A 20914-nucleotide genomic window follows, 5' to 3' on the forward strand; every position below is an offset into this window, starting at 1 on the left:
GTTTCATTAAATTTGTTGGATGTACTGGTGGTTGTTTCTTTTTTGCTACAAGGCATCTTTTTATTTTGTGCATCAGTTGGTTCAAATATTAGCAAGTTGTAGAGAAATTAAAGTAAGTTAGTATAATACAAACAGGAATTGCAATATGAAGTGAGAGAAAAGCAGGCTTATGGTATATTTACAGAAAAAGCCAGGGGGGGGAAGAGAAATTGATAGAAGTAAGGAAGTGAAAGAAAAAGGGAGAGTAAAGAGATGTAAGGTATGAATAGGTATTTGTTCACATTTAGAGATATTGTTTATCCTGGTAATGAGTAAGAACAGAGCCAGATTTTGGCTGGGAAGTCTTTCAGAATGATTTTAAAGTTATATTAAGTTTATTTTCTGCATAAGTGACTGTGACATTTTATCCCATCCATCTCTTTGTTAAACATCTCATAGTGTATTGTTACACTTTAACACTGCATTGCGGCATGTGGTGAGTTATGTGCCGTGATGCATCTTGCCATAGCTAAAACTAATTTATTTATGCCATTTTTTCAATAAAAAGCTTTGTGAACTGTTTACTGAAGTCACAACCCAAATAAGTTTAGAGTTTTCCCCAGTGATGTCATGTAAGACAGTGGTCTGTGGAGTTTAATGAATGCATCTTTCTGCATGCACAGCATGTGTCCAGTAAACTCTGTGGGCATTGTTTTTCCCTGAGTTGTTGTCACTGAGGTTAAAGATCACACAATCACACTTAATCTTACATTTTTCTGTAATTTGCAAAACAGATTAGATCATTGTAGCAGTCTGCAAGGGCCACTTTATTTTAATTATGGAGTCCAACTGCATCCATTCAGCTATCATTTCCATGAGTTATACATTTAACCTCCAGTGGAATATTTTGCACACTTACTGTGTGATTCTCTCCATTTGTCTCTGTCTCTACAAGCTTCCTTATAGACAAGACAATTGATTAAGCTTAAATTTGCCTTATTTTAAATACAATAATATGCTAAAGTTATACAAGTACCTTAATATAGCCCTTTTACATACGTTACATGAGGTAAAAGCACATAGTTGTCATGTTACCCCTTGTATGAGTGACAGATGAAGCTAATCCCATGTCTCTTGTAAATGACATAGTGATGTTTCAATGTACCTCTTTACCCCACTCCTTACAAATATTTATCCCCCATAAACCTTCGCCTCTATGAGTGATGGAGTGAAGGTGCACTGTGTCTCATTCTCTTCTGTGAAAATAAAATGGATCTAAAAGAACTGTTATTTTTGTATATGCATAACACAGTAAATCTTACTCTCATCCCAGGGTCGCTTCCCATTTCTAAATGATAAGATGGATTTCTGTTCCATTTTTACTTATGTAACATATACTGTCATAATTTGCCTCTTCCTCTGTTATAATTGGCAGAAGTTTAACTAACATACTCAGAATGCTGCTTTCTATTTCTTTCGACAGCTGGCTGGTCTGTAAGGTAGACATTAAATACTGGAAAGTTGAATTTATTTTCTTTATTCACATTACATATTTATGCTTTGGAAACATGATAGTTATTTGTTGGGGAGGCATAGCGGCCACACTTACAGTGGTACTTGTTTGGTATGTATAGGGGCCCTTCCTACAGTATTATTATCACCATTCAGCTGCCTGGAGTGCCACACACTGCTTTGCCTACTGCATATCTTTGTTAGGAAGACTAAAAGAGCAGACTTTTATTCTGGCTTTTTTAAGGTCAAGTGCAAAATTATGGGTGGATTTAGATGTTTAGATGCAGTCTTTGTGGCAGGAAGGAACTAGATAACCATGTCTGGATGGATAAATGATTCTAATGTCTACTGTTTTCCTTGATTTCATCTTCAGCCAAAGAACTGGCCAACCTGAATAGCATGTAGTAATGGTGCTGGGCTCTTTGGTGGTGCATGGAAGTTAGAACTGCTCAGGAAATCAGCCACTAGTGCTGCAAAATGGACCAAGCAGGAAGCAATGGACTGATCCAGTTTCCTGGGTGATGCATTCAGAAGATATTTGGAAGTTCTGTTTGGTGGTTATATGCCTCATGTCTAGGACCAGGGCAGAAATGCAAAGTGCCAGCTTACAAGCTAAATCTGCAATGATTGGTACAGATTAGTTTTTTGTGTCTTATCAGTCATGACAACTTAGGGTGATATGTTCATCTTCATTCACTTTTATAAATAACAATAAATGATATTTGAACCAAGACTCATTCTCCTGTTACTCCATTCAGAATATAAAGTGATTTAACACCTATCAGCAAGTAATGTTCTTTCATCAGTTCTGGCTAGAATGCATTATGTAAACACTAGCTGGTATGCCACTTTAAAGTGAAATTTTACATTATCATCGATTAAACGAACTTGGGATATTGTTTTTTATATTAGTAAATGGTATGCACACTGCATTTCATTCATTGTGTGTGGGATTCTTTAGCTGTATTATGACTATTGTTAACTTTGAGACATGGAATATCAGAGTGGAAGAATTGTTTTGTAGATTCTTGGCAAAATCAAAAGAAGAACTTGCAATTAGTATTCGGGTAATAAAGTCATTTGACATTTGACTGCTGGAAAAGTGAAGATAGGATTTCTTACCAGACTTCCTATGTACAACATATGCTTAGATATTTATTTTAATAAGTATATACATGAAACCTGGATTTTCATATAATAAATAATATAATTTTTGTCTCTTATAAAATTCCAGACCAAGAATATGTCACTTCTTGCTCAAAAACAAGAAACAATGTGCCACAGTTTATGATGTGGCAATAAGGTTGTAGTTCTTTAGTCTTTTCCTGTGGGAGTCGTGTCTTACATCCTTTTCAGTAGCTTTGATTATGGCATCTGCCGGACGATCTCCTGTAATACGATGTTACTACAGCATACTGTCATTATCTTTACTGACTTCACATTAAAGTTACAGAAACAACTGACCAGCATGGACACACATTCAGGGAAGAAGGGCAAATCGCCACTGCAGCTCTATCTGGTTGTGGTAATCTGACCTGTGTATAGATGGAAAAAGAAAGAATTAGAGCATGAAGTATATTGCTACTACATTTTGCACAACATATCTGTGATCAGTGTTATTTTACTTCAGAAGAAAAAGAGCAATTAACTGGTTTGACCACAGGATAGCATAGCTCATACGTGTGTGATTATTGGCTACAAGGGTATTATTTTTTTATTTGGGCTCTCACAATTCATTAACTTGATATTAGACTCTCTACAGCTTATAAATTACTGACAGCACTGGTAATGTTTTTAGTTTAGATATTCTAGCTAAGGTTTTATTTCATTTTACAGATTACTTGTTTTGGGCAATCTGCTGAAAATAGAAATTCAGTTTTGTTCTTGTGTGTGCTTCTCTTTGCTCTGGTATTTAGACCTACACTGTCTAAGTTGCATGTTTATGTGTTTAATACACATCTCAACACTGGCCTATATTGTTCTTAGCTGCCCAGTAGAAGTCTTGTCATTTTTAAACTGACTGCTTCTTAGCTAATAAACTCACCAATAACTGAATGTAACATTTTGGTTAAATTTTTTATTATTTTATTCATTTTAGAAGGATGGTACTAAGCTATGAAGAGAACATGAAAACCCCTTAGTCTGTACAGTAATACCACACAAAGATAAGTACAAATGCACGTTTTTCACCATAACATACTTAAAGTAATTCAGGAAGTTTACAGAAAAACATATGCTTATCACCTTTTGTGGCATACAGGAATAAGACATTAGAAGAAAAATACTGCATCTCTAATCATGTTTTTTATATTTTTAAAGATGCTCTTAAACAGTTAACCATGACTTATTTCATGCAGTTTAGTCCTGCTACAGTCATTTCCAATGTATATATTCCTGAACAATTTACAGTGTCCAATCCACCTACTGCATGTCTTTGGAATGTGAGAGGAAATTGGCTGTAGGTGAGTGTGTGTGCGAGTGAGTGGTACAAATGAACTACTGTGGCAGGACTAGCCACCTGATGGTGTAAACCTTGGCTAGAGATGATTGTTACTACATAAGTGATGGCCCAATCCCATGGGCAAAATGGGAAAAGGGGTTGAGGATGGATGGATATTCCTGAATTACCTTAAACTTATCTGGAATTTACAACTTTTGGTCTCAGAACTTCACCCTTATCTTTAGGCAGGGACTGGCTTAGAACATTCAGGACTGACAATAGCTTGTAGTGTGGTTGCACATCAGGTTTGGGTATTTCTTGAAAATAAAAAGCAAAACAACAATGAATACATAGCAGACAGAAAAGCTACCTAAGCATAAACAAGAAGATGAAAAACAGCGTAAAAAAACACACTAAACCACTTAAAAATGAAAACTATCAAGGAATCCACGGCTAGACCACAAACAAATTGTTAGTTCCTTTTGATCCAATGCAAACTTTCGTTCGGCCCTCTGGCCGAACTTCTTCAGACAATAAGAAAAGGTGACTAAAAACATTACATTTAAAAACACACCAAAAAGGTCATATGTTACAAGAACACCTATAACAATGTATAAAACTCACACTAATTAGCTCAATTCCACCCCATGCGTACATTCGCTACATACCTATGAGCAAAAGACTGGGCGGATAAACTAAAGCTTACTTCCATTGTCCTTACAATGATCTTACTGAAGTAAGTATTCAAAAACCTTACTAAGTACATCAAAAATATTCCAGGCTCAAATAAAGTACATGGAATCACCATGCACTCATACTTTCTCGCATAAGCAAACAGTTGCTAATAGCGATATACAACAGATATTTCATTTTCTTTCGCTATGCTACATTTTCAAACTTTGTCAAGCTTTGTTCCTTCATAAAAGTATTAGGACCAAGTAGGATAAGTAAATTGCGATTACCTTAATTAATCTTCAGTTTCAAGGGAAATTGCATAAAAACATTAAGCCCTGAAGAGGAATGACAATTCATTCAACACTCCAGTAAGTATCATACTCGCAATCTAATCATCTCATAGGTCCGCCCCCCACAAAAACCACTCATCGCTAAGTAGGATGGGTTGCATTAGCGGCTTAATTTACTAATCACCAAAATAATGCTTAATTTTACTAACCAAGCTAAAACCCTAACACACATATAAATAAAATGATAAAAATAAAATAATGTGGCACGAACTACTATGTGCACAAAACCAGTGATAAAATAATACAGCTAAAGATAAACAGAGATAGACAGGATGAAGCTGTATAGGAACACGGAATGCTCTACATCAGTTGAAACAGAAAGATCAGTGGGCTGTAGATGAATACTATATATAATCAAGCTTGCACTGTAGAAGTTACAGTCCTAATGGGTCATTGATAAAAAAACAATTCCCTCGGACAGTTTTTAAGCAGCTAAAGTGCAGGCTGTAAAGAGGGATATGTATATTTCTATAAGATTGAAACCATAAGAAGGAAGTATAAACACATACTAGAACCTTTGTATCTAAACCCTAGTATGACCGATCGTAGGCTCAATGAAAAGCCACTTCATGCTTAGGCACCATCAAATACAATGAATTAAGGTTCATTAACTCAAAAGACATAATGTTTAGTGCATCATATAGCATAATACTAATACATAGTGTAACCATGGCCTGGTGGAACTCATGGTTCAATCCAATGAAGGACCACCTCTAATGCTCTCTACAAATGATCTTTCAAGGCTTTTCAACTTTAAGATGCACTTGATCGAGCAGACATCATTCAGTCCTGGGTATTTATAAGCATCAAGCTTGATTTGCCAAAGTAATTCAAGTTCTTCCAACTTTAAACCCTCAGGGCCGCCCCTTGTATTATGTGTGACATGATCAATGGCTGAATATTTGAATGAATGATCTGAAAAGGATGATAAACAAGAAGACAACCCAGGCAATCTAGTTTCCACTGTGCAATAGCTTAAACCCTGAAATATGCAAATGACCAGATGTACAAGTGTTTCACCTCTGACTACAATTCTCGTTTTCCATGTTGGTTGAATTCTAACACAAATTTCACAAAGCATGCTTGCCCAGTTGGTGGAACAACAGTGAATGGCTACCAGATGGCAAATGTTTCTTGCATTTATTTTAAATGAAAGTCTTAAGGCCATCTGGTAGTTAGGGCAGAGGATTACAACTTTAAGCTGTTGACAAATTGCTTTCTGAACCTAACCTACAGGGTTTGATTCCTTCCACTTCCATTGCCGACTGTGTGACCCTGACCGAGTCACTGAACCAGATAGTACTCCCAGGTCACCATTGCAAAGGGACACTTGTTCCCAGTTGGTTACCTGCTTAACAAATGTATAAAATAAAGATAAGTGAAGGCAGGTGCATGGTGATATAGCACTGTGGAAGATGAGGTGAAGGGGATCTGAGCCGTCCCAGTCACTTGGTTGTAGCTGTTGGCCAGGAAGAGAAAATGTTGCGCTCCTGAAGTAGTGGTAAAATATGCAACTGATTTTTTTGCTGGGATGGGTTAGAGTTGAGCAGCACAATGGCACAGCAGTTAGCATTACTACCTCAATAAGCTTGATTTTCTAGTTCAGTGGTTGGGGTACCTTCCTTGAAGAGTCTACATGTCCTCCTAGTATGTGTATGAATTTTTGCTAGAAGTTTTGGTTTCCTCCCACATTGCAAAGACTTGCTGTTAGATTCAATACTGATTCACCAATTTGCCTGTAGGCAGGCATGTGGTGTGTGACTGTATCCTGTGATGGGCTGGGGATGGTGTCCTCACCAGGATAGTTTCCCTGCCTTATGCCCACTGATGTCCAGCTTAGGCATTAGTTCTATCATGACCCTGAAGAGAGCAAAGTTGTCATCAGAGATGAATAAATCAGTTATTGATATCACATTGAATGTTGATGTTTTGTGTGTGTGTGTGTGTGTGTGTGTGTGTGTGTGTGTGTGTGTGTGTGTGTGTGTGTGTATGTGTAGGTTGACTAAGAAATGGCACTCATGAAATATCAGTTTGCACTAACAGGAGGGAATCACACTATAGGAAAACAGGGGTCCAAATAGAGAGATGATAAGCCAACAAGCAAAGGAGAGTAGTATTGCTGAAATTGAATTCATCCTCAAGTCTTGGTGAGTACCTTCATGAGATGGATCCTGTTTTTCACAAATACTCACCAAGATGGCACTGATATATAGACTGTATTTATATAGCATATATCATGGACAGAAGTAGGTCAAAAATTAAAAAAGATGGGGGGCGTAGCCTAGATGGCTAACTGAGAGCAGTGAATTTTGAGAGCTCCATAAACTAGTATAATAATATAGGAAAATTGTATTATTTTCAGGTTTAAATTGTCAGAAATCTATAGATAAACTACTAAACTACATAAATATCAATTTTGGTGGAGATATACAAACGTTTTCCTGTCAAGTAATTTGGAGATATATTGAGTCACTGATTATGAACAACTCAAGGAATTCTCATCCAGATACTGCTTTAAAAAAAGAACTGCAATTGATGACATTTACCTTAAAGGAACTATCTTTGAAGATGGATGATTTTAAAAATGACTTAGAAAACCTCAAATTAAATTCTCAAAAACAGACTGATAATGTTAAGGAACTATTACAGCAACACCATACAAAAATAAAAAATATAGAGACTTCCCTAAATGACATTGAAGAGAGACTCAAAGAGGAAGAATTCCAAAAAGAATTTCTGCTTAAACAGAATACATGGGTACTTAACAAAATAGATGACTTAGAAAACAGGGAAAGGAGAAACAACATAAGGATCTTTGGTCTGCCTGAAAACGCTGAAGGAGAAGACATTATTTCATTCTTAACAACCTGGATTCCTGAATTTTTAGACTTGAAAGCGGGACTTTCATTTGGAAATGAAAGGGTGCATAGAGCACTGAGGAAACCTGCTTTTAACTCAACAAATACTCCACATAGATCCATAGTTATAAAATTCCTTTCATTTCTGGATAAGGAACTAATATTAAAATCTGTGTGGAGAAAATCACCCTTAAAATACAATCAAAGCCTGATAAAGTTTGACATTATTCTTCCAGAATACTAGAACAAAGGAAAAAAAGCATGGCCAACAATAATACTGTTGAAACAAAACATTAAAGCACAGCTGGCCTTTCCAGCCAAGATAAAAATACTTTTTGCCAATGAGATGAGAACCTTTAATGACTTAGAAGAAGCTACTATATTCATCAAAAGCAATATAGTGTCTATCCCAGAAGAATTGGAATGGATGGCCCCTACTCTTAAAAGAATAAAAGAAACAAATCCTTGGACTGATGCTAGAAAGAATAAACAAAAAATGATTCCAAGAGAGCTGCCACAAAAATATAACTCTTACAACTACATCTCTCAAAGAATCAACTGATATGGACATCAATTGTCATCTGTTTTTATTTAAAAAAAGAGGGATTCTTAAACAATTGAGAAACAGTAATGATTTATTCAGAATGTTCAAAGAGTCAAATAATTCTTCACATACAAAAGGTAGGTCAAGATGGGTTAGTATTAACATTATATATAAGCCACACAAAGCAACATATAATACAAACATAGAAGTTTCTATTCCCCTGCTTGAACTCAATGAATACTTATCTTGTTCATTTTTCATTGATTTTAGTTATAATAATTTAAGTAATTAATTAACTAATTCAACAAGGTACCATTCATCAGAGTTCAGACTCAAATGTAACAAATTAACATCATATATAATAGCAGTAACAGTAGAGTGTTTTGAAAAATGCTGTCATGGAGACTAATGCCTTCTTCAGTTAAAGAATGATTTAGAAATGTCATGTATATCCTGGTTAAATAATAGTCATTATTCTGTCTAAATATAGTTAATATCAGTTATGGCAGGTATCACAGCTATGAGTGCTGTTTGATCAATCCTGATATGGTGTGCATGGATGCATCTGTGGCTGGCAGCTAGTACAAATGTCATTATTATTCTGTCTAAACATAGTTAATATCAATTATGGCATGTATCATAGCTTTGAGTGGTGTTTGATCAATCCTGATATGGTGTGCATGGATGCAGCTGTGTCTGGCAGCTAGTACAAATGTCATTATTATTCTGTCTAAACATAATTAATATAAATTATGGCAGGTATCATAGCTTCGAGTGCTGTTTGATTAAGCCTGACATGGTGTATGTGGATGTAGCTGTGTCTAGCAGCTGTTATATGTTGCCGTTTTTGTCTCTGGAAAGCTGTGGGCTGTGGCTTGTGATCGAAGTTTACTGGTGCTTGTGTGTTGGGAGGAGATATTTAGTGTTTTGGCCTGGATCCAGAGGAAGGGGGTGGATAGAGCTTTGATTTGGGATATTTTAACAGAGAATGGTTTGTTTGTACATCTGCTGAGTGAGAGGTGGGAAGGCTGGAGGAGTGTGTTGTCTCTTGTTGTGGCAGTTTGTTGGGAGTTTTTTTTTATCTGTTTGCTCTCTATTCTTTTCCTGGCTGCTGCCTCACTGAAAGGGAGAGAATTTGGGCTTGAAGTTTCAATGAAGTGAAGCTTTGCTTCATGTGCATCGCGAGCATCTGGTATGCAGTACACAGACACATTAACAGAAACAGATACTCCCAGGTTGCTATGGTAACAGAGATAGAGTGACAATAATGCTTAACGGCTCTGAGAAGCCTCTGAGATGATTCTCGGTAATGGCGTTTTTGGTTTTAAAAAACATATATAATAAAAGGGCTGTTTTAAACCACATGAAAACATATTGATGGTCTCCCAACACTTAATTTAGCTCATTAAGTTGATTATTAATAAAAAAACACACACAATAGTTATGTAATGTATGATTTTAGTAAAACTAGTCATAAAATATATAATCATCATATAAGATGAAGCAGTCTGCTGAATTTAGATATTAAACACAGGATTTAATAACATGGGCTTGTGTACAATAACACTACTGTCTTAACTTGTCATAAATGACATACACCATATACTACATTGAACATCAATGGGAAGCATGATGATTTTCTTATATCAGTAAATATGCATAACAAGTCATGTAATTGCTTTAACTTGAATTGTAGTTTTTGTAACCCATCTTGACCATATATAATACTTAAGCAGTTACCAAGATAACTAATATTTTATATATGACATCAAACTGACAAAGTTGTTCAAGAGAAACAATAGAAGCCTGAACTTGAAATGACACAGAATGTAACAATCATATCCTGAACAAATAGTATTAAATTGACAATAATCACTCAGTTTAACCTTTGCTGATTATACAAAATAGAATGCTGCCATTTACATCTAAAAACTTTCAGTTCTTCTTTTGGCTTTTCCTGGTTAGGGGTCGCCACAGCGGAACTCTGGTTTACTAATAATTGGCAGTAGATTTTTTACAGTGCCGAGGTGCTAGCTCAATGCCCAACCTTCAACGGCATGCCCTACGCATGTCTTTCGAATGCCACTCGACCGCGGGGAGGACATGCAGACTCCACACAGAAGGCGCTCCAGCCGAGAATCGAATGAGAGAACCTCTTGCTGTGAGGCGACACATCTAAAAACTTTCAGTATATGCCATAAAATGGCAATTTATGAATATGGAAAGGGAACTTGTAATCATTAATCACAATAAGTGAATTTGTTGTTTTTAACCTATAATTTCACTCATTTTATAATAAGAAATGACAGATATGAAAATCCTTGTGTAGGAAATGGGGGAAGAGGGATGCACTGATAATTAAAATGCACTAACTTTTATCAATGTTCACATAAAACAAACTTGATGCTTTAAGTAAGTTAGCAACAAACAAAGTGATTACTTAAATGCTGGTAAAAAATGAAATATAACTTCTGATACATCCAGTAAAATACATTGTATTATAAACATTAGGTATAAATATTATTACTATCTATTTATATTAAGTAATAAGTTTTGAAAGACTTCATCAATAAGGGTGAATATGTTAAATAAATGTGTGCTATAATCTTTTACTGAGGTTTTATATATGATACATCCTACTATACTATGATTGAATTGCTTGTTTATCTTTCATGTAAATATTAATTGCTTATACAATAAGTAGACATTTATATTGTACTAGAATTCTGTCTAATCTACAATAGTACCCTGTTCAAAATAATATAAATATTGCTTATTCCTATTACAAATATTCTCCATATGATAATTCAATTTATGGCGCTCAGATGTTCTGGATTGTCAAGGTATGAGTGCTAATCTGATGGACTTAGGTTTATCCATAAGATTAGGAATGATTTTCATTTCATGGCTAGTGCGGATCTTAGTTTTGTTAACATTTATTAACTTAAATTTATTTCAGAAAAACATTTTTAGTCTGCCTGACCAAAACATTACTTTACTGGTACACATTCAAAGTATAAAACTGATAATTTCCTTTAAAAGCTCAAACATATACTTCATAGTTATCAGAGGAAAATGTTTAATAGTCACAATAAAACAAAAAATGCATAGTCTAAATAACCTAAGATGGATTTAACTTTATTATCTTTAAATACCAATGGCTTAAACAATCCTAGCAAGAGATCAAATCTACTGAAATATTTAAAACTGAACAAAGCACAAATTGTCTTCCTTCAAAAAACTCATTTCAAAACAAATGACAATTACAAATGGAATCCCAAGGAATATATGATATTGGGTGCAATCCACTTATAAGACAAAGACAAAAGGGGTAACAATTTTATGGAAAACAAATGTGATTAACCCAGAAATCATTTATAAGTATGAAGATAAAGAAGGCATTATGGCATTAGTAACAGTTAAATATAATAACAGAATATGGACCCTAGCCACTCTATACTGGTTCCCAGGCATTGGATCAGAAACTGTTAAAAAACACTTGGATTTCATTTCCAGTAATTATAAAGGCAACTTAACATTAGGAGGAGATTTTAACTGTATATTTGATATTTCTGAAACTATAAATAAATGACCGCTGCATACATCTGCTGTATCAAAAGCTTTAAACAAGCAGGTAGAATCATTTCATCTTGTAGATACTTTCAAATTTAAAGAAGATAAATCTTTGTTGTTTTCCCATCAAGATCACAGATTTAGTACCCAAACTAGAATAGATAAAATATTTGCTGCCCATGACTTACACTCTAAAATCTTTAATTTCTCAATCATTCCCTGCCCCTTTTTAGACCACAATTCACTGATACTAAAACTTCAAAATGGGTACAAGCCATTAATCTTTAGCTCCAGAATTCCAACATATGTAACTAAAATTAAAGAGTTCAAACCCTGGTTATTATCTGAATTACAGTTCTTCTTAGATATTAATTATATCACAGAGATAAATAAAATAATGATATGGGACTCATTAAAAGCTTACATATATGGTAAAACCTTAACTTGGTATAAAAAAATCAGAGAATAGGATTCTGAATTATTAGCTCTACAGTCTAAGCTTTTGTCAGTAAAAGCTGAAAAAAATCTAAATTATTTGGAGATGAAAAAGAAAGTAGAAGTATTAAACAATAAATACAATGACATTCTTACACATAAAACTAGATTAGCTTTAGAAAAACTAAGAATTAATGTATTGGCCACTTCTCCCAAATATCTACATAATTTATCCACAAGAATCAAAATACAAACAAAAGCTAATAACATTAAAAGTATCTTCCATGAAAAGAAAGGGAAAAATGTCTTGGATATAGGTGACATTCTCGATGCCTATAGAAATCACTATATAGAACATTTCCAAAAAGAAAATATACATATCGATCAATTAAATCTAGATGAAAAATGTTCTAATATAAAAAAATACCAGAAAAATTAAAACTAGATATGCAAGCACTCATATCCTATAAAGAAATTACAGATACAATAAAAGAGGGTAAAAATAATAAAGCTCCAGGTATAGATGGCATGATTATGGAAATATATAAACTTTTTCCTTCAAAAATACTATCCCTCTTCCATAAAACTCTATTAGAAATTCAGTCACAAGCTTTAATACCACTCTCTTGGAGATATTTTTTAATCACACCAGTCCTAAAGGAAAACAAATTCCCAAACCTCTGAACCTCATATGGACCTATATCATTATTAAATAATGACTATAAGATATTTATGACAATATTAACTAACAAAATGAAAATACCAATATCCAAAACAATAAATAATGATCAAACTGGATTTCTATATCATAGACACACATGACAATATTAAAAGGATAATTTATCTTATGGATTATATTAATAAAAAAAACACTCATAATTAGCTTAGATATAGAGAAAGCCTTTGATTCCATAAATTGGGACTATTTATTCAAAATTCTGGTGTTATTTGAATTTCCTCATTCCTTTGTTCATCTACTAAAGAATATATATACAAATAATTTAGTGTATGTTAAGCTAGGTCCTTTCACTTTTGAATCTATACATATAACAAAGGTTACTAAACAAGGATGTCCCATGTCACCAATTCTATTTGCTTTGGCTATTGAAATATTGGCAGATTCAATACGTAACAATACAAAAGTCAAAGAAGTAGATGTTTATGAACTATACAATTTTAAAGTAATGCTCTTTGCTGATGACATATTATTAACATTATCCAATACAAAAGAGACATTAGAAGAATTAGATATTTTAATTGACACATTTTACAGGATTCAGGACTCCATTTCAATAAATCAAAATCAAAATTTTTATTTTTAAATAAAAAAAAAAGAATTGCAAATGAAGGGGAATCACATTATAGGAAAACAAGAATCTACCTTAAAATACCTAGGAATTGAGTTGTGCAAGGATAATAATGAATTAGTCTCAAAAATACAATTAAATCTTTGTGGAAAAGTGGAACAAAATAGTATTAACATTTGAAGATAGACTACAGTTAATAAAAATGGTTTTACTACCCAAGATTTATATATAGTTTTGGTAATACAACTATTACCAGAAAGGAATATACTCAAATAAATAAACTCATGCCTAATAAAATGTTTATGGTTTCCCAAAAGAAACAGAATAGCTTTAATACATCATATCAGACCATGGAAACAGGGAGGATTACACTTTCCTGATATAGAAACATATATAAAAGAATCAATATCTAATAAAATCTCAGACTGGATAAGTCCAAATTATTCTGCAAATTGGAAATAATTACTAAATGTAATATCAATAAATGAAAACAATTTGCCATGGCACATATTATGTATTAGTATGCAATACAACATAACTAAGCCCACTAAAACTCATATGATTAATTATTACATTGACTCATTTAGTAAAATTATTAATGCCAATATAGATTTAAAAATCTGGTTTGATCTTTTAACACCATTCATAGTTACAAAGATCTATCCACATAAAATATACAGATAAATAATTAATTCCTGGAAACAGAAATGATTTGTTTGTTGGTTTCGATGTATCAAAGAACTAAAAGTTCTGCATATGCAAACAATAGAAACAACATACAAAATTCCACAACAAGATTGGCTAACTATGCAAAGCATTCTGATGTATTTGCAAAATCTTTTCAGAATAATTAGTAATCCTTCATTTGAAGAAATACCTAAACTTACAAAATACCTATATGAAATCATATATAATGATTATGACATGGAAAATAGTATCTGAACATTTTACAAGATATTGATAAATTATAAAACAACACCCAAATCCTCATATTGGAATTATATAACAAAAGGGCACTCATTAAAACTAACTGAAGAAATTAAATCAAATATTTTATTATCAATAAAACATACATCCTTTACACAATACTGGAAAGTTTTTAATTGGAAATACTTGCACAAAGCACTCCAGATAGAATTACTAAAATTAATTCTTCCACAAAGGGAATATGTTGAAGGTGTGAGCAAATACACAATGCAGATTGGAATCACATTTTTTCAACTGTGTTTAAATTAAGCCATTTTGGAATGGTATTAAAAACTTTTTACAAGCTTTATTTAAGGAATCATTACTTATCTAAAGTTCTAGTATTATTAATGTGTACGAAGCTCCTCATTTAAATGAGTCAAATATGATTCTAGTTTGGACAATAGTTGCAATCTCAAGGAAGTGTATAACAAGAAGATGGAATACAAACACAATACCGACTTTGGAAGACTTCTACAGCCTACTGAAGACCACAGCATTGTTGGAAATTAAAATTAAAGAATCAAGGATTCATCCTAAGCCATTTACCAACAATCCATGGAAAAAAGTCTTATCATTGATTGACACTTTACAATAACTGATCAGATAAACTCTGATAACTGGATTGTTATTCCTATAAAGCAATTGTATATACTGAGCTCTGTTATAGTGTCAGGCTGATGAAAATAGTGTACATAGTTATTTAAGATGTTATATACAAATACTATGGAATTTATTCAACTGTATTTGAAAAATAAAACATTTTTGAGAAAAAAAAAATAAAAAAGATAGCTGGGTGCATAACACCCAGGATAAAAAAGTGCCCAATCCTGGTAGGTGCACTGGTGCCAGGAGTGAAAAGAATTACAGTGTAGAATCCTCAAAATATTAAACATTCCTACAATGGGGCCATGCCAGGCCCAGGGGGAGGATGACCGCCCCTTTGTAGAAGGAAGTAGCAGTCCACATAAATCACAAAAACTATGACAAAGAAGTGCCATAAAGACAATAGAGTGGACTATTGAGGATAAGAAAAAAATTATGTATTGTTACTATTATGCAAAAAGCCCAGAATTTCCAGACACAAGATATACAAAAAGATTAAGAATCTGCAATCGTATTTAGATATGTTACCGATACATGTAACCCAGCATGAATTGCAGAAAGAGTTATTACTGGGCACATTGCAGGTGCTGCAAAAAGCACTTCTGGCTGACATCAAAGATTGAAACAATACTAATTTCATGAACTTTAATTATACTTTGACTTAGGAATGGGGTCCATTCCCATCATGGTATTAGAAACCCAAAAGACTTGGAGAAATTAGAAAATAGGAAAAACTTACCAAATGACATATAAAAATCTGTGTATAACACGATTGTATATATTACTCATTCTGAAGGAGGCATGGGCCTCCTCAAAACTGATTAAATATCTAGGTCTGCAATCATAGGACTGTATATATATCTGCTGAACTCATCAGATCCAAACATAGTGAAAGTTTGAATAAGACTAAGATGACTTCCTAGCTTAGTTTAGCAGAACCATATGGGTGTCAAGTGGGAATGGAGATCAAATCAGAAGTAGACAAAAATCAGGCAGCAACTGAATATGCAAAAAAAACAAAAGAAAGAATATAAGGAGAAGGATCAGATGATCATGCAAGAAATGTGGAAAATGCATAGATATAATTGCAAGTACAGAAAACTCCTGGAACATCTTCATGTCGATTAGGATCTGATGCAGAAATCGTTAAAAAGAAGTGAATTTAAACCAAAAGATGAAAGGTTAATACTGGCAGCCCAGGATAGTGGACTATGCATATGTTGGTTTACAAAGTCCATTGAACATGTGGGAGTAAAAGACAAATGCAGGTTCTGTAAAACAGAACTGGAAACAGTCACATATCTTGTTGCTGGGTGTGAGACACTAATGGTGGGGGACCTTTATACTGAAAGGTATAATAATGTGGCAAGACTGTTGCTTTGGGGATTGTACAAACTTTACACTATTAAAGAAGCTGTAAGTCATTGGAAACATAAACCACAAGACATTACATAGAGAATGATGAAGTTTATATCACATGAGATCATCCATTACCAATAGTTCAAAATATAGATGCAAGAAAATCAGATATAGTAGTCCATGAAAAGAAGACAAAAGTAGGATTGATCATTGAAATTGCTACACCCGGTGACAATAGTGTCTTACATACAGAGAGAAACAAAGTCATAAAATACCAGGATCTGCAGACAGAAATGAGGGCAATGTGGAAGAAAGATACCTAGGCAGTTAGAAGTAGGAGCAATCGGTCTCATAAAAAATAATTTACAGTCATATTGATACATGTAACTCCATATGAAATGTAGAGGAAGTCAGTTCTGGACACATTGTGGGTGCTGCAAAGAGCACTTTTGATTAACATCAAAGACTGAAACAATACTAATTTCATGAACTTTAATCATACGTTGACTTAGGAATGGGCTCCATTCCCATCATAGTATTAGAAACCCAAAAGACTTGGAGAAATTCAACTAGGAAAAGCACTGGAAACATAAACCATAAAGCATTATAGAGAATGGCAAAGAATACATCACATGGGAACATCCATTACCAACAACTCAGAAAACAGATGTGAATAAAAAGATATAATAGTCTATGAAAAAAAGACAACAGTAGCATTGATCATTGAAATAGCTACACCTAGCAATTACAGTGCCTCATGTAGCAAAAGATATAAACTCATAAAATACCATGATTTGCAGGCAGAAACAAGAGTAATGTAGAAGAAAGATACCTAGACAGTTCCAATAGTAGTATTTACAGTCGTATTTAGATATGCGACCAATGAATGTAACTCAGTATGATTTGTAGAAGGAGTTAAATCTGGGCATATTGTGGGTGCTGCAAAGAGCACTTTTGACTAACATCAAAAATTGAAACAATACTAATTTCATGAACTTTAATCATACCCCAACATAGGAATGGGATCCATTCCCATCATGGTATTAGAAACCCAAAAGACTTGGAGAAATCACGAACATCTCGACCAAGTTGCTTTGGTGTTTGAAAACCATGGATTTGAACATAATCAGCAAAAGGTGGTCACCTAAAACATACTAGACCACTAGGGAATGTCTTTTCAAAGTGATGCAATTGCCTGTTTTCATTAACTCTTGGGCTGCAGAAGAAGAGTTTGTTTATGAGGGACTTGGTCAGGGAGTGGAAGAGTTGCTTCTGCCTTATGATTATCAGGAATGAAGCTCCAGAAGCAGAGTATGTATTTTTTTTAGAAGAGAAGTGTTTTGTGTGATCTTTGTTCAATAAATAGTCTCTTATCAAACAGGACCTTCTTGGTTTGGTCTCTGAGGTTCTCAGAGCTAAACCTTCAAGGGTTTGTGCATCCATAACTCAAAACTGCTTGGTGCAATATGTCAAAATTCTGCTGCAGAAATGTTCAGGAAACTTTCACAGTCATTACATTTTAATGAAATATAAGTCAAAGATGCTGCAGCATTTCTAGTTGGTAAAGAGGCAAAAAAGGGATTTGTATAACAATAGCATATTTCATTTAGAATTTATGAAAAATATACTGTACTACAAAGCTTGAGATGAAGTAAAAAAGTGAGAACATTGCTATGCCTGGCTGTTCAGTCAAGTAGGAAAAGTACATTGTGTGATGCCCACTACTCTTACCAATATGTGATGGTCACCAATATGTGTCATGTCCACACTGGACCAGTAATCAAGGAGCCTGAATTCTCAGTACTGACACCGGAGAGGGACTTGCACTTGGAATAAAAATGGATACACTCAGTATTTCCAGATGTAGACCACTTTGCATCAAGTGCAGTTTCCCTTAAGAGCACATGGGGAACACACTCAACAGAGGTTCTGGATATCTCTGTATATGTCTCCATCCAGGTCCTCAGTTAGACTCCCCACTGGTACAGGTGTAGGGTTAGGTCTTCAGCCAAATGTCCAAGCCATGTCCTCCAGCACCTTCTCTGTAAACCCAGTGCTTCGTGTCCCTGCCCCAGGTAGCTGACACACACAGTTTTTGAGATTTAAATTTCACACACACACACACACACACACACACACACACACACACACACACACACACACACACACACACACACACACCTAGGAAAGGCTGGCACAGATTACCCACTCAACCAACTTTGCCCAGACTATAAGGTAGATTCACTGCCACCAGTCAGTTACTATAAGGCTCTGAAAAAAGGGGGTCCAATTATACTGTGTAATATTAATACTAATACAAATGGTAGTAGTTCATCAAGACAACGAGGCCTTCTGGAGTGGCCCAAATAGTGTCACCAAATAAATGTAAGTACTCTCAAAGGTTAGTTACATTTACAAAGCTCAGCTGCAATAAAAGTTTCAAATATTTTTAATAATAAATAATAAAATAGCATGAAAATTTTGAATATATATTTACAGTAAACCACAGAGTTCAGATCACAGGAAATATTGAAAAGAACATTGATGGACAGACTCATACAAATAAAGAAAAACAATACCTAAACTAAGCTTCACTATATTTCTGATGGAATCTAAGAAAATCACTGTTCCCTAGTTATGTTACTTACTACCACAAGCAAGATGCTGTGGGTGAGGGTCTTTCTAGTCAGGTTTCCAAAACAGAGTATTCAGTACTCTGAGATTTCTCTTTGTAATAGCTAATATATTATTTCCAAGAAGGCAGGCAGAATGACCTCATCTGGTCACCTAATTCTAGGTTCTCACAGTATTCCCCTTTGAATCTGAGACAGGAAGTTAGCACATATAGGCACAATACACATCCAAATGTTTATGGCAGTGCCTGGGGCCTCCCCTCTTTTCACTGAGCTAATAGATCAAGGCTGTTCCCCAGACCCAGTGTCTCTGGTCCTACTCAGCACTGTGGGGTGCCTTTTAATGGTTAAACAGCTCATTTACATTTCCCTTATTTTTTTAAAAGTTAACCTGTACTGTGGCAGTATACTCTATTTAAACATATACATTTAATTCAGCTGCATTAATACATGTACATTTCTCTTAATTTCAGCAGGGTGCATCGTTGATACATTTCAACCAAGCAAAGCTCACAAATACATTTTCAGCACAAACATCTGTACAAAACATGTTTGATATACAAATGACTTAACAGTTCTAAAACCTTTGTAACACAAGCATCTTGTATAAATCAGTTTGATATTCAAAGGACTTAGCATTCTTTACAAAACTCCAGCTGGGTATGCTGGCACTTGCCCATATGAGAGAAATAAGCTTATCTATAAATTTATTATCCTCATTCCTTGTCATGAGAGCCCATCTGCATTGGCATTGCTGAACCAACTACTGTGTTGCACTGTCATATCATATGCCTGTACCCTAGGCTCCACCATAGTAACTTGGAATTTTGTTGGCTGGCTCCCTGTAGCCATAGATCCCCTCAGACTCCTCCTGCCTCATACTGCAAATCCTCAGCACAAGGGTCTCCCTGTCATGGTAAGGTTTCATCATGTTAACATAGTACAGTCTGTGAATTTGTAGAACTGCTAGGCAGGAGGCAGTTCTACCATGCAGTTAACATCACTGACCTTCCTTACCACCTTGAAGGGTCCTGCCCAAGGTGCTTGAAGCTTACTGTGTCTGACAGAAGTGGCCACCATCACTTGCTGTCCCACAGCATACTCTCTGGCTTGAGCATTTCTGTCATACCAGACCTTTTTCTGCTGTTGGGCTCCTGCCAGGTTCTCCTGGGCCAAAATCATGAGCTCCTTAAGCCTTGTCTTGAGGTTTAGGATATATGTCACAACTGACTCCTTGTGGGATTTACACTCACCCTCCCACTCATCACAAATCAAATCTAGAGACCCCCATCACCCTTTGCCCATATAGCAACTCAAAGGGTGAAAAAACTGTGTATTCCTGGGGTACCTCTCTGTAAGCAAACAATAGATGGGGCAAATATTTGTCCCACTTGCTCTTAAACTGGTCTGCAAATGCCTGTAGCATGGTCTTTAGTGTAGGGTTTAACCTCTCCACAAGATCATTAGTCTAGGGGTTGTAGGGGGTGGTCTTTAGGTGCTTCACCCCACAGCACTCACACAGACAAACCAGCAGGTCTGACATGAAATTGGCACCTCCGTCAGTCAGTATTTCTCTTGGAAAACTTACCCTGCTGAAAATTTCTAGCAAAGCATTTGCCACCTTATCTGCTTCAGTGGAGGACATCTAGTAGCATAATCTATTACCACTAGGATATA

General features: G+C 34.9%; 1 protein-coding gene across 1 annotated transcript in view; it reads right to left on the bottom strand.

Annotated features, from left to right (window-relative positions):
• Positions 1-210: 210 nt before the first annotated feature.
• LOC122816883 (SLAM family member 5-like) overlaps positions 211-20914 on the bottom strand; it is a 332576-nt gene continuing 311872 nt past the window's right edge. Inside the window, exon 5 of the mRNA XM_044089957.1 lies at positions 211-3026. Within this exon, the coding sequence (XP_043945892.1) occupies positions 3004-3026 (23 nt within the window). The 3' untranslated portion in view covers positions 211-3003. The remainder of the gene's footprint in view (positions 3027-20914) is intronic.

Source organism: Protopterus annectens, chromosome 12.part0 (assembly GCF_019279795.1).
Source record: "Protopterus annectens isolate FY-2018-M chromosome 12.part0, PAN1.0, whole genome shotgun sequence".
NCBI lineage: Eukaryota > Metazoa > Chordata > Ceratodontiformes > Protopteridae > Protopterus > Protopterus annectens.